Source organism: Ursus americanus, chromosome 35 (assembly GCF_024610735.1).
Source record: "Ursus americanus isolate L20-20 chromosome 35, mUrsAme1.1.p, whole genome shotgun sequence".
NCBI classification, from domain to species: Eukaryota; Metazoa; Chordata; class Mammalia; order Carnivora; family Ursidae; genus Ursus; species Ursus americanus.
In genome coordinates this window covers 13,364,969-13,376,749 of record NC_142161.1, presented here as the reverse complement: position 1 = coordinate 13,376,749, position 11,781 = coordinate 13,364,969, and the positions used below count along the sequence as shown (strand labels likewise).

At 41.4% G+C, this 11,781-nt stretch overlaps 1 protein-coding gene across 2 annotated transcripts in view; it reads right to left on the bottom strand.

The window, feature by feature from the left end:
* NPAS3 (neuronal PAS domain protein 3) overlaps positions 1-11,781 on the bottom strand; it is an 817,945-nt gene that overhangs the window by 226,440 nt on the left and 579,724 nt on the right. For both annotated transcript variants that reach the window (XM_087859047.1, XM_087859046.1), the window contains one exon: positions 5,401-5,490. In XM_087859047.1, coding sequence (XP_087715173.1) covers positions 5,401-5,490 — 90 coding nt within the window. The remainder of the gene's footprint in view (positions 1-5,400; positions 5,491-11,781) is intronic.

The window sequence follows — 11,781 nt, the reverse complement described above, 5'->3', positions numbered from 1 at the left end:
TGGAAAAGCAAAAGAAAGACATGGCAGTTGCAAAGCATCTTTAACCTCCAGTGATTTATTGGCCCTCGGCCAAGTTATCAGGGGAATCTAATTCTTCTTTATTATTCAAATAAACCACATTTGGCACCATGGTTCCCTTTCAGAATAGCTTCACAAATAGACTGAGCTCTGTCATTTATTTGACCTTGTACTTGTGTGCTGTAGCTGTAATTTTATTTGCCATTCTATGTAACAAATGCAGAGAAATCTACAATACGGAGATGAACAACGACAGGGTGGGGAAAGGAGGTGGTGGTAAATACATCTGCATGGCTTAAAAAAAAAAAAAGACCAAATTTAAAACAATCATTTACCCCTTTTCACCTTCACCTCTTATTAGCCCTTCTATCTGCGACCACCCTGCCCCTTTCAGCAGCTGCCCTGAAACAAGCCAATTTGTAAGCTTGTCTGTGGCTACCTTCCGGCTGGCTTAAGACAACAAGGACGGCTCTTCCACCAGGATGGGGACTGGGTGAGAAGTGACGCAGGCAAGCTGGCACTGGAGGCAGTTGGGGGGAGATGAGGGAGCATCTCAAGAGAGTGGTTAGCTGGCTGCAGGGTATTTTCTAATGATATCACAGCATAAAAATCTGTTAATTTCCCAGTTTGCTCTAGATTCCATTTTATTTTAAATAAGACTCTGCGTTAAATTGAAAACATTCTTTGCTGGCACAGGTGTGGATCAGAATCACTGTCTCTCACCCCGCTTTCAAGGAAAAATGTTCTCAAAAAATACCAGTCCGTTTTTATCCTCCAGTTAACTGAGACCCATGTCCTCTGCCTCCAGCAACTATACTGTTAAACTTCTCATCAGTATTTAAGAGAAAATGCAGGATTTGTGTATGGATGAGGGCAAGCTGATTTATAAAAGCACATAAACCATCAAACCAGTCAATGCTATTATAAGGCCTAGATGTCAGAAAATCACTCTCAGAATGATCTTTGGCACACCAACGTCTGGGGCTGGGTGGGGGAGTGGGAAAGAGTCTCTGACTGCTTATGAGATTTGCAATATGTTTGTTCATATTTGTTATATGGTCAACACAGCCTTGTTCTGAATGTGAACTCCAATGGAAGCAAATCAGTATGTCATAATCCACATAGTAGCCCCTACAGAGATTGTATTTGAGATTTATTTTTATACTTCAGTCCCAGAAACCTTTGCTTTCTTTAACTAGCAATGCTTCCTTATTTTTTGATGAATGGCTCTATTTCCCTTTTTGCGTTGGTTACCAGGTAGCTCACAGCTAAATGTGAAGCTTTATCAGACTATGCAGATCCCTTCTTAGAGCCACTATTGTGTTCTCTTACTATGTGGTAACAAATGACTGACTTTTGCCTTTTTTTTTCCTTATACCCCAGCTATATTTTGCCATTATTTTTTATTAGATACATTTATGTAAACTAATTCCTTTGTGGAAACAGGAGGGTAATAAGCCAATGAATGAATATTTCTCTAAGTCCTATATCAAACTAGAATTTTTTTTTTAATTTATCATATAAAGTCTCTTTGGATCCTTTGGTGATTATGCCCCTTATACCCTGGAAGAGATTTCATAAAATCTGACTATGTATCTTTACTACATTTTCAGTGCTACGAAATACACCGTTTTCTTTCTTCATTTTCACTTATGCTTATTTCATGATAGCTACAGAGTAGAGTTAGTTTTTAGCAGCTCTGAATGCTATCACCACATATAAAAAAGCATTTAATCCCCACACAAACCAAACTCAGTATTGATATTTGGGGCTCTTTTTTGAAGATAAGGCTTCATGGTGAGTAACTGGAATCATCTTTACCTAGGGAAGCAAGTCAACAGTGCATATTTCTATAACCTGAAACCACATCTTGGATGTTGAGTTAAATATATATCTCTGGCAAAGTCAAAAGGGTCGCTGGAGGAGGTTCGAACATCATCACAGATCCCTTCGTTCCCATCATCATGACAACATGAAAATACTTCAGAGAGAATAACTGCCACACATACGTACTGAACACCAGGGGCTGTTACACTCAACAGAGGGTAGAGGAGAAATCCACTCTGGCTGTCTCTATATTCACACCATACAACAGATCTCAGTAGAATTTTCTCCACTTAGTTTTCTCACGAGTTAAAAGATCATCCTAATTCTTTCCTGAACATAAGCCACTTTAAAGCCACCATATTTATTTACATGTTGAAGGAAAATAAAACCGAGGAAGGAATATTTTGAGAGTTACCAGTGCAGATATAACTACGCTCTAACGAACGGACACGCTCGCAGTATTCCTCAACAATTTCACTGGGTAAGTCTTTGGATTTACAGTTTTGCTTTGTCTTTATTTAATGGAACTATTTAAAAAGGAACCCAGGGACCATAATTTCAAAGACTCCTTATCTCTGTCTAGAATTTGATGGAGTAACTTCTGAGCTAAAGTTGTAGGACACAAACAGAGCGTTTGGTTTGCATTCAATTAAGGGTGTGTGTGCGCGCGTGAAAGATTAAGTACATACTTAACTGAATAACTCGGAGCACATTTTACATAGCACGTCACCCATGAGGACCCCGTACCTCGACAACTACAAGAGGACACTGAAGAAACTTGAAAAGGGTTAAGTGTCAAGTATCGTATTAGGACTTAGAACATAACATTTACTGGGTTGGAAATCCTTTCCCAAAGTTTTGGCATAGATGTTTTCTTTTTTTTTTTTTTAAAGATTTTATTTATTTATTCGACAGAGATAGAGACAGCCAGCGAGAGAGGGAACACAAGCAGGGGGAGTGGGAGAGGAAGAAGCAGGCTCCCAGCGGAGGAGCCTGATGTGGGGCTCGATCCCAGATCGCCGGGATCACGCCCTGAGCTGAAGGCAGACGCCCAACCGCTGTGCCACCCAGGCGCCCCTGGCATAGATGTTTTCTCTTCTCATTCTTTAGGCGTTTAAAAACATACCGCGCTCTTACTGGATTATTTTCAAGCTGGAAGTACACTTAAACTTTAGTTTTGAATGCTAAACACCTACATCGAAGTATGCAAACATCACTTCCTAGTGACTTATCCTTCATCATTTCAGTTGCACAGCGCCCCCCAGATGAAGCCCTCCGTACCTCATAGTCCACCTGCGTGTTCCGCCGTGGCTGGCGACACTGAGCACATCTACCACGGAGCGTGCAGTACACTGGGGCCAGCGTCTGCTCCTGGGCAAGTCCACGTGCTGCCTACTGATACACACTTTAAAACCCATCACATAAAATAGCAGGCGATGGCTGCCGAGAAGGTGCCAGCTACCGTTCCAGGCCTACAGCTGCTTTATTCGGCAGAAAGCTCAATTATTTGTCTTAGATTTTAGGAAAAGATGGACTTAATGTTACAGTAGAAAAGCAGTGAGATACACTGCTTTTAAGGAGAAACCAGCACAGGGTTAAAGCCAAATTTTTCTTGAACAGATGATATTTCAGATGGCCACACTATTCCAGATGCATCAATTTCCTTGAAAATCCAATCCATATATGTGCATATGCTGTGCTGGCAGGAGGACTGACTGAAATGGCCAAAACCCAAGAGCTAATATTCTTTTGGCCAGAATAATGCAATTATTATTTTCCTAGCTATCAGTCTAAGCATACAGAGCCATCTGTTATGCAAAGCAAACATACACATCTCAATTACAGAAAATGCAGTTGCCTTGACAGAATTTGGATTACACCACTAACCAGGGCTGTAAAATGTGTTTGAGCTAGTATATAATGGATGCTTTTCAGGAGTTCCCTAATTAGCATTTACCTGCTTAAACTAATTATTCATCCTTCTTCTTCACTGGCTTATTAAACTTTGTTGGATACTCTGCATAAAACAGATGAATGGGCACCACAGAACAACAAACAGAGGTGTGCCCAGCTCTGCAGAGTAAGAACGAACATGGTGGCGTGCCCATTTCCAAACTGGAGATTCCCAAAACTCCGTCCCAAATAGATCAAGACAAGGCTTAAAATCTACTGAAGGCTATTACAAAACCAGAGATTTCAACAAGATGCAAGAATGCTAACAGTGAGTTAACAATAGCCCGGTTCTATCACTTGGTGTGCTAAAACCCACATGAAATAGAAATACTCTATAAACTATAGCCAATAGCTTGCGTGTTCTTCAAGGAAGAGTTAACGGACCCTTGCTTGGATTCTCCACAGTAAATAATCAAATTTGGCAGCGTTTCTCCTCCTCCTCCAACCCTCCTCAAATGCCAAGTATCTTTCTTTATTATTTCCCAATGCCTTTCTTGATTTAGCTATTACCCAGCAAACTCACTAACAGCCAAAATGTTCCAGCCGTGCTGGGTGCCTCCTTAGAGTGGTGCCAACTTTCGGAAGCCATGAGTCGGGGGTGGGTCTTGCTTAAGAGGAGACAGACAAATCTTATCTCCATCTTTAGCTCCAAGGGGCAACCGAATGAGAAGTAGATTATCTGACTTGGCAGACCATCACATACATACAAAATCCCTCCCACCGAGGCTGTGTTTTCCTCATGCCAAACCACCGGATGAAAAGGGTCAAATTCCGCCAATCACCTGTATGGGCACAGATACCCAGATGTTCAGCATTTTTATGGAAAAAAAAAAAACCCCACATCTGGATAATTAGTGGCATCGCCAGCTTTTCTTCAGGGGATTTTGGCATTCTGTAGATGCAGCCTGTGTCCCGGAATCCGACGGAAGTAAAATTTGTGTGTTCCGGGGGAATATCAAGAACCAACATCTAGGATTTTGTCCCTTGCCCCAGCTGCCTCCATCTTCTTTTCTTTCAACTTCTGACAGACACGTGCGCGTAATTAAACCACACATAATGAAAAGCTATCTTATTTTTATGAAATTGTCTTTCAGCATTAGGAAGCATTTGCAAAGGCAGCAAAATATATCCTTGCTGGAACCCTCCTTGCAACACATTTTAATGGTCTCTTTCAGCATTTCTTGACTCCAAATGACTCCCTGTCATTGTGTCAGCTCCCAGGATAATGCAGGGTACTCCATAAACATCCAGTAATAGGACACAAGGGAAGCACTATTAGCGTGTCCCTCTCCTACCGGGCACAGAGGTTTCAAAGTTCAAAACAACTGAGGGAAGAAACTTCATTTGTTCTCAATAAATTAATAATGATCCTTGGGGGGATGGGGAGGGGGGAACTAAAGTTTTTGAGCACGAGTTTATTCCGAACGTTCCGAACGGACAGAATTTTCTCACTGACTTTGTGAAAAAGAGCCAGGTAGAGCCATTAAAGAATAAATTTGATAATTCATGCTAAACAGAATATCCGTTGAAGAAGGAAAAGCATGAGGCAGAAGGAGACTTCACAATCACCGTCAAGAATCTAAATATGGTTGTTTTACTTACTTGTGAGAGGCCTAGGTAGATGGAGACGGTTTCGGAAATGTACAAAAATTTTCCTTCTTGATTTAGTGCAAATACAAAGCCATCCAGGGACTGCAGAAAAAATAGATACATAATTCAGTTAGTAAACATATGATGGAGATTTAATTATTAATTAAACAATACAAAGCAACACATACTGAATTTAAGACACTGTTTTTCTTCCTGTCTAACAAAAGTCCTAAGATATTCTACCATTACCCTGTAAGTGAACAAACAAAAGGTCTGAATGAAGACTACGAGCTTTCCTTTATTTTAGGGACTTCCTTATGTCGCTGTCATTTTGATCAAGATACATTACATTCATGTAGCAAATCAGGTCATGATGATTTTATGAGCTGTTGCCTTTATGTTTTTGGATTCAGTAGTTTAGAAGATTAAATCAGCCAGATTCTCCATTAAATAGCCGAACAGGAATGGAAATCGTAATGAAATGAGAGAAAAAAAAAACAGGTCCCTATATGAAGAGCAAGTAAAATCACCGCTTGAGCTACTGTGGACATCAATAATTTGCTAATTGATAAAGGATTATACCCTTCTTACTCCCAGTGTATTGTGGTACAACAAATAGGAAAAGTCAATACATTATGGGTGAATGATTACAGGCCCAAACCTTACAAACTGTAATCCTTTTTTGCAAAACTCTATGCTCAGGTTTTATTGTAATAGGTCTAGATTCTATTACAGCTCCTGAAATGGAAACAAAAGAAAGAGGATGGGGAGAGAAGGAAGCTACGCATCATTTGTCACTCCCAAAACCTTTGTCCACTTTCCAAATGGAGGGCTGTGTTGTCAGTTTGATGGGTGGTGTCGATCATCGTGGACCCCAACTGCATGTACCACTCAGATGGAGAGAACGTTTGTTTCCAATTCTGCAGTCCAAGTGCATTTTATACCCTCCATCCTCCTCACGTCTTTTGTTTCGCTTTATGTATTTATCTCTAACCAGGCAGGTGGCCCAAGTACTGCTTGCACGGGAAGAGAAGTTTCAAAGAGTAGTGGTTTTTACAAAGGCTGTGAGTTTGGAAGAACAGGAAACCCACGCTGGGAACAAGGCATGTGGCAACACTCAATTAGTGACATAATTCTTCAGTATGGAAAGGTAGAAGTAGCATGTAAAATTCAGGTAGAAACATGGACTGTCTCAAATTTCAGCAATAAGCTCAGCTGCCTAAAATACTGAACTTTTTTTGGAGCTCTAAATATATATATGAAATATTATATATATATATTTATGTATGTATGTATGTACATGGGAATATGTACATTTGGATTCCATCACACACACACGCACACGCACACACACACACGGATTCCATGCTCCCTGACCCATTTTCAGAGCCCCACTGGTCAGAGACTGTGGGTAGCACCCAATCTCCTCCTCTGATTAGGTGGGTTCTGAAAACATTTCAAATGTCACATTACATGATTACATTACGAATTACATGATAGACAAGATTTTGGTCAGGACATTGTCTACTTATTAAGCAATACATGCTAAGCAGTTTGCATGTGATATCTCTTAATTTTCACAAGTATCATTTGAGGTAATTTAATTATTATCTACATGCTATAGACAAGGAAACTGAGGCTTAGTGAAGGCAGGCGACATGCCTGTCTCTAGTTAGTGATGGAGTTAGGATTCGAACTGTGACAGTTGGAATTAATGACAATACTGCCTCCACTAAAAACAAAGTTTCTCTGACTGATATGTGTAAATGAATGGGAAGAAATGGTCACAGCATTTCAGAAATTAAACTGTACTAAGACGAGGCTTATGACTTAAAAATCGTCACTTGATTTTGAACGATTTATTCAGATGACAGAATCCCGCTGTTTGGAGACAGACAGGAAGTGGGATGACAAGAGAGTTCACAAGTCACTCCCGCAAGAGGTTACCTTGTCACCTTGCTCCGTATTATCTCTCCTGGAATCAGCTATGAGACAGGGAACAAAATACTGCTTAGTGGACTCCTTCCCTTTGGCCAAACTGCCACCCCTTTGGGAGCCTGGTGAGATGCAACCTTTCAAGCTTGGAGTGTGGCCCCTTGGAATCTTGCTGTGAACTAGTACAAGGGACAGAAGTTTCTTTTGTGGAAGTTTGGGAAGGATCTCGTTTCAACATGTCTTTACCTCGCACAAGAGATCTCCCGAGGATTACTCATGAAGATTAAGACCCTCCCCCCTCCCTTTAAGCCTTCCCCATGGACAGGTTTTCCCCTCAACCCAATGGCCGTGTTCCGGCGTACAATCATAGGGAGCTATGCGAGCCGTCTCCCCAAACCTTACAGTGCTGCTGTCAGATTACAGAGAAAGAGACAGAGAAGGCCGGAGAACCTTTTATGGCAACAGATGACAACTGAAAGGCTGACTGAGAAAAGGAAGGACTCATGGAGCTGGCAGAGAGATAACCTCCTGTTCTCCAAACCCTCATTTTACAGGTGAGGAAACCGAGGCACAGAGAGGTTCAGTGCATGGACCAGATCATACAGTCAGCTGGTGGCAAAGGTAGGATTAAATCTGCTGCCCCACCAGTGATGCTGTGAAAGCATTTATGACACTGTATGGTCCTGACTGGCGTATTCAACTCCCAACTCCCAAGAGGACTGAATTTCTCAACAGCGGGCAAGGTCTTACTCCTCTTCATCTGGCTGACACTTAACAACTGCTCCAGCAAGACTTAGCAAAGCCAGTTCTACCTCCAAGCCCGATGCTCCTTCCTTTAGATCACATATGCTAGGATGACTAAGAGGGATGGAAATTGTCTTCTGCAAGAGTCCTGGTCATGAAGCTCTTAGAGTATTCGCAGATTCTGACGCCACAGACGTCTAACACAGCCTGGGATAGCTCCTAACATTTGCAAGACCAGAGTTAGACTAGATTCTTTCATAGTTCTCCAAAACATCTCGTGCGGGACGTTCGCCAGCCACACACATCCTTTACGTTCTCACTGAAAGGGAGTGTACTTTTGTAACATTAGGTTCATATCTCTCGTATTTACTAAAACAGTAGAGGATGTCTGGGCATGATAGCAAGGAAACAAAATCTTCTGGAGGCAAAACATCTGATGCTATTAAACAGCAGCGATCTAAGAACTGGCCAGTTTTGTTTGGCAATGCAGAGGCTCAACACATGTTCCAGTTTCCTGGTGAGATTAAAATGAGTCTATGTCTACATGACACAGAATGTCCAGTCAATTCAATTAAAAATAACAGCCAATTTGGTGTGGGAAGAACAGAACTAGTCAGATTAGTTGTCATCATGGACGTAAAAAAATAACCAAAAAACAACAACAAAAAACTAAACAAAACAAAAAACGGGTTAGCCATATTTTTTACCTTTATATTTATCATGTCAATTGTATCGATAGTGTGAGATGAATGTCCGAAACTCAGATTTGTGATTACCTTTCAAATAAGAACATGGGATATGAACCCGGGTCAGTCGCAGACTGGCAAGGTTGCCCTTCACACAGCCACTCCCTTCTGACTGGGGTCATTCCTGTCCACAGTTAGCTCTGTTCTGCTGCTTAGGAAAGTTTCAAGAGTAGCATCGATATTGGTTTAATGTGTGTGTTTCAGTCTTAAAAGGTGGCAGGAAGAAGGAAACATCCAATTCGTTAGTCTTGGGAACCAAATCTGAAAGTTCTGTGGAGTTTCTAAAAATTCGGATTCAAGAAAGCTACTACATTCCAAGCTTTTTTAATCACCGCAGGCTACTTTTTAATTTTTTTTTTTTTTAACTGCCCACTGTTTTCAACAGGCGCCAATTAAGATTCTGGGGTCAAAGGGTTAATTACATCTCCTTACTCACTATGTAGAATTTTCTGATTATTAACTAAGGTTGGATTAAGATGAAAAAGAACCTACCCAAATGTTAATGCTAGTCCCTCCTTGAGAAGATTTATTATAAAGCCATGCTGAAATCTATCTGCTTTCCTCAAAGCAGATGGAGAACAAAATCTTAGAAGAAACAGTAAAATAGACATTTTAAAGGTATGCTAGTATCTGATTCATCAAGACAGTCTTCTTATTACTAAAACCAGTTCTTAGCCATCCTGACAGGGCTGATAGGAGATTTCCTTTGTCACATCCTGATAAGTCTATGAGTGCACATACAGGAGGGAGGCTTGGGTGCAGAAGTCGGGAGCCCCAGCCTTTCTGAATAATAATGCCTGTAATTATAATTTATATCCCCTGACATCAGTGTAACATATAAAGTATAAGGCACAGTTTCTTAACCCCAAAAGCTGAGGGCCTCTAACAGTATTTGTCAAATGATGAGGTTATTTCCTTGCAGGGTATGAAACTAACTATAGCTTCATGATTGAAGGTACACTAATGTTTAATGCATTGTGCTAAATGGATTTATATTTGTCAAAGTAGTTTTGTCTCTGCTTCCTTTTTTTTTTTTCCCCTGCATATTCCACCGCAGCCAAATCTCACAGAGTGGAATCTTACTATGGTGCCCTTATAGGGTAATTCTCATGTCTATAACCACTCTGAGATTAGCAGTTCTTTCTTCCACGTTCCAATGCAGAAGAGAAAAAAAACAAGAAACAACAACAACAAAAAAAAAACAAACCCAAACTCTTTTCCTATGACCTCACTCCAGTTAGAGTGAAGAATTACCAGTAGGCTAGGTTATTTTAATGACAGATTATTTTAAACTAAGCCTTCACCATCTGTTCCACCCCCTAATTATGAATGCAAAAGGAACATATTTCACAATTACATCAGTAAAAAAGTAAGATCCACGTGATTTAAGTGCATGCATGTGCTCCATGCCCAATGCGCCGTGCATCTGTGATGTTCTCCTAATTCAGGCTCCGACTATGCAGAAAATACCCAGCCCCGAGAGAGGACAGTCTCCAACACACTCAACTTTCTCCCTAAACCCAGGGTTTTTCATTGTTATGACAAAATCCTGTTAGAGCAGGAACAGAACACGGATGTCAGCACAAGGCTTGCAAGCCACTAGGTAAGAGTATTTTTAAAGTGCTGAGATATCGTCGCTGTTCATAAGGAGAGGCTGTATGAAAAAATGTCTTCTGCTCTCTGAGCAATGGGTTAGCATTGGAAATGGGGGAGTCTGCTTTGGAACCATGCCTCCATCATCATGAAAGAAGTTGAGCGAATAAGTCAAGCACAGAAAAAGCCTGCCCTGAAGAGTGAGAACAGGGCTCAATACCTATCTTTCCACTCTGTTTTGGCAGCAGATAAAAGAGTTAGAAAGACAAAAATGTTTCTTAAATTTTTTGGCCTTTGGATACAATAACACTTCGACAGAGCTCATTAAAATGCCATATTGCCCTCTGATTGCACGCAGGAGGTGATGCTAGACTGCTCACGCACACACATGTGGACTCCCGGCAACTTCAAGGAGCCTGGGACGATGCCCAGAAGTGCCCACATGTATCTGTTTATGGGGAAGAAAAAGTTTCCCAAATTTTGTCTTTGCATTCTGAGTTTTAACAATCAAGCACTGTGCAGAAACAAAAGCTTTATTTTTAGAGGTAGGAATCTAAGTCAAGTATTTTTTCTCAAAGTGGTTGAAAGCAGACATCAAAGGTTTGGGCTTTAACTCTTAGGAATCTTCCAGAGCTTTCTGGCTCCCGTGTCTCTTCCTTTGCCCCGTCCCCATCACCATGAGTCGATCACATGAGGGCTAGCCCAGGTTCATGTCATTATCACGTACCCAAAGCCACATGTTCCCCCATCACAACCAAATTAGATTCACTCAGTCGCATCTGAGCATTTTCCTACTAAAAAAGAATTCCAGTACAACAAGCCGTGGTGCCTCAAAACACCTCTCCTAAGAGTTTCCTAAAACACATAAATCTAAACATCTTAGGTGAGAAAACAGTGCAGAGAGGCACAGACGGCCCCTCTTAGTTCTTAGCGGAGAGTTACCAGAATAAAAGGAGAGATGTTGAGCTAGTGAAATGTTAAAACATGAAAAGAACAAAGACATCTGCTTTCTGAGCAAGGAGATCAGGTTTTGCTTCTGCTCATTAAAATTCCATTTTGCAGAAGCTGTGTATCAAAGTGCTGACCTTTTTTCTCTGGGATGCTAGTTCAAGCCTTACATCCAGCCTTGAGGGATACAGATTTCTCGATTTGAACATCCAGCCAAATGGACAACAGGCTCTGGCATAAAGACAGGGCGCAGCATTTGGTGGACTCACACGTGGGTCTCCGAGCCACCGGGGGCAGAACACGGACCCCACATTATCTGTGGCTTGTCCTGGGAGACTGGCACTCCATGAGGCGTAAGTGCCCATGTGCTGCTCACAAGCTCCTCGCCTGAGGGAGAGGATTCCCACTGGTTATGCTAAGGCGCAGA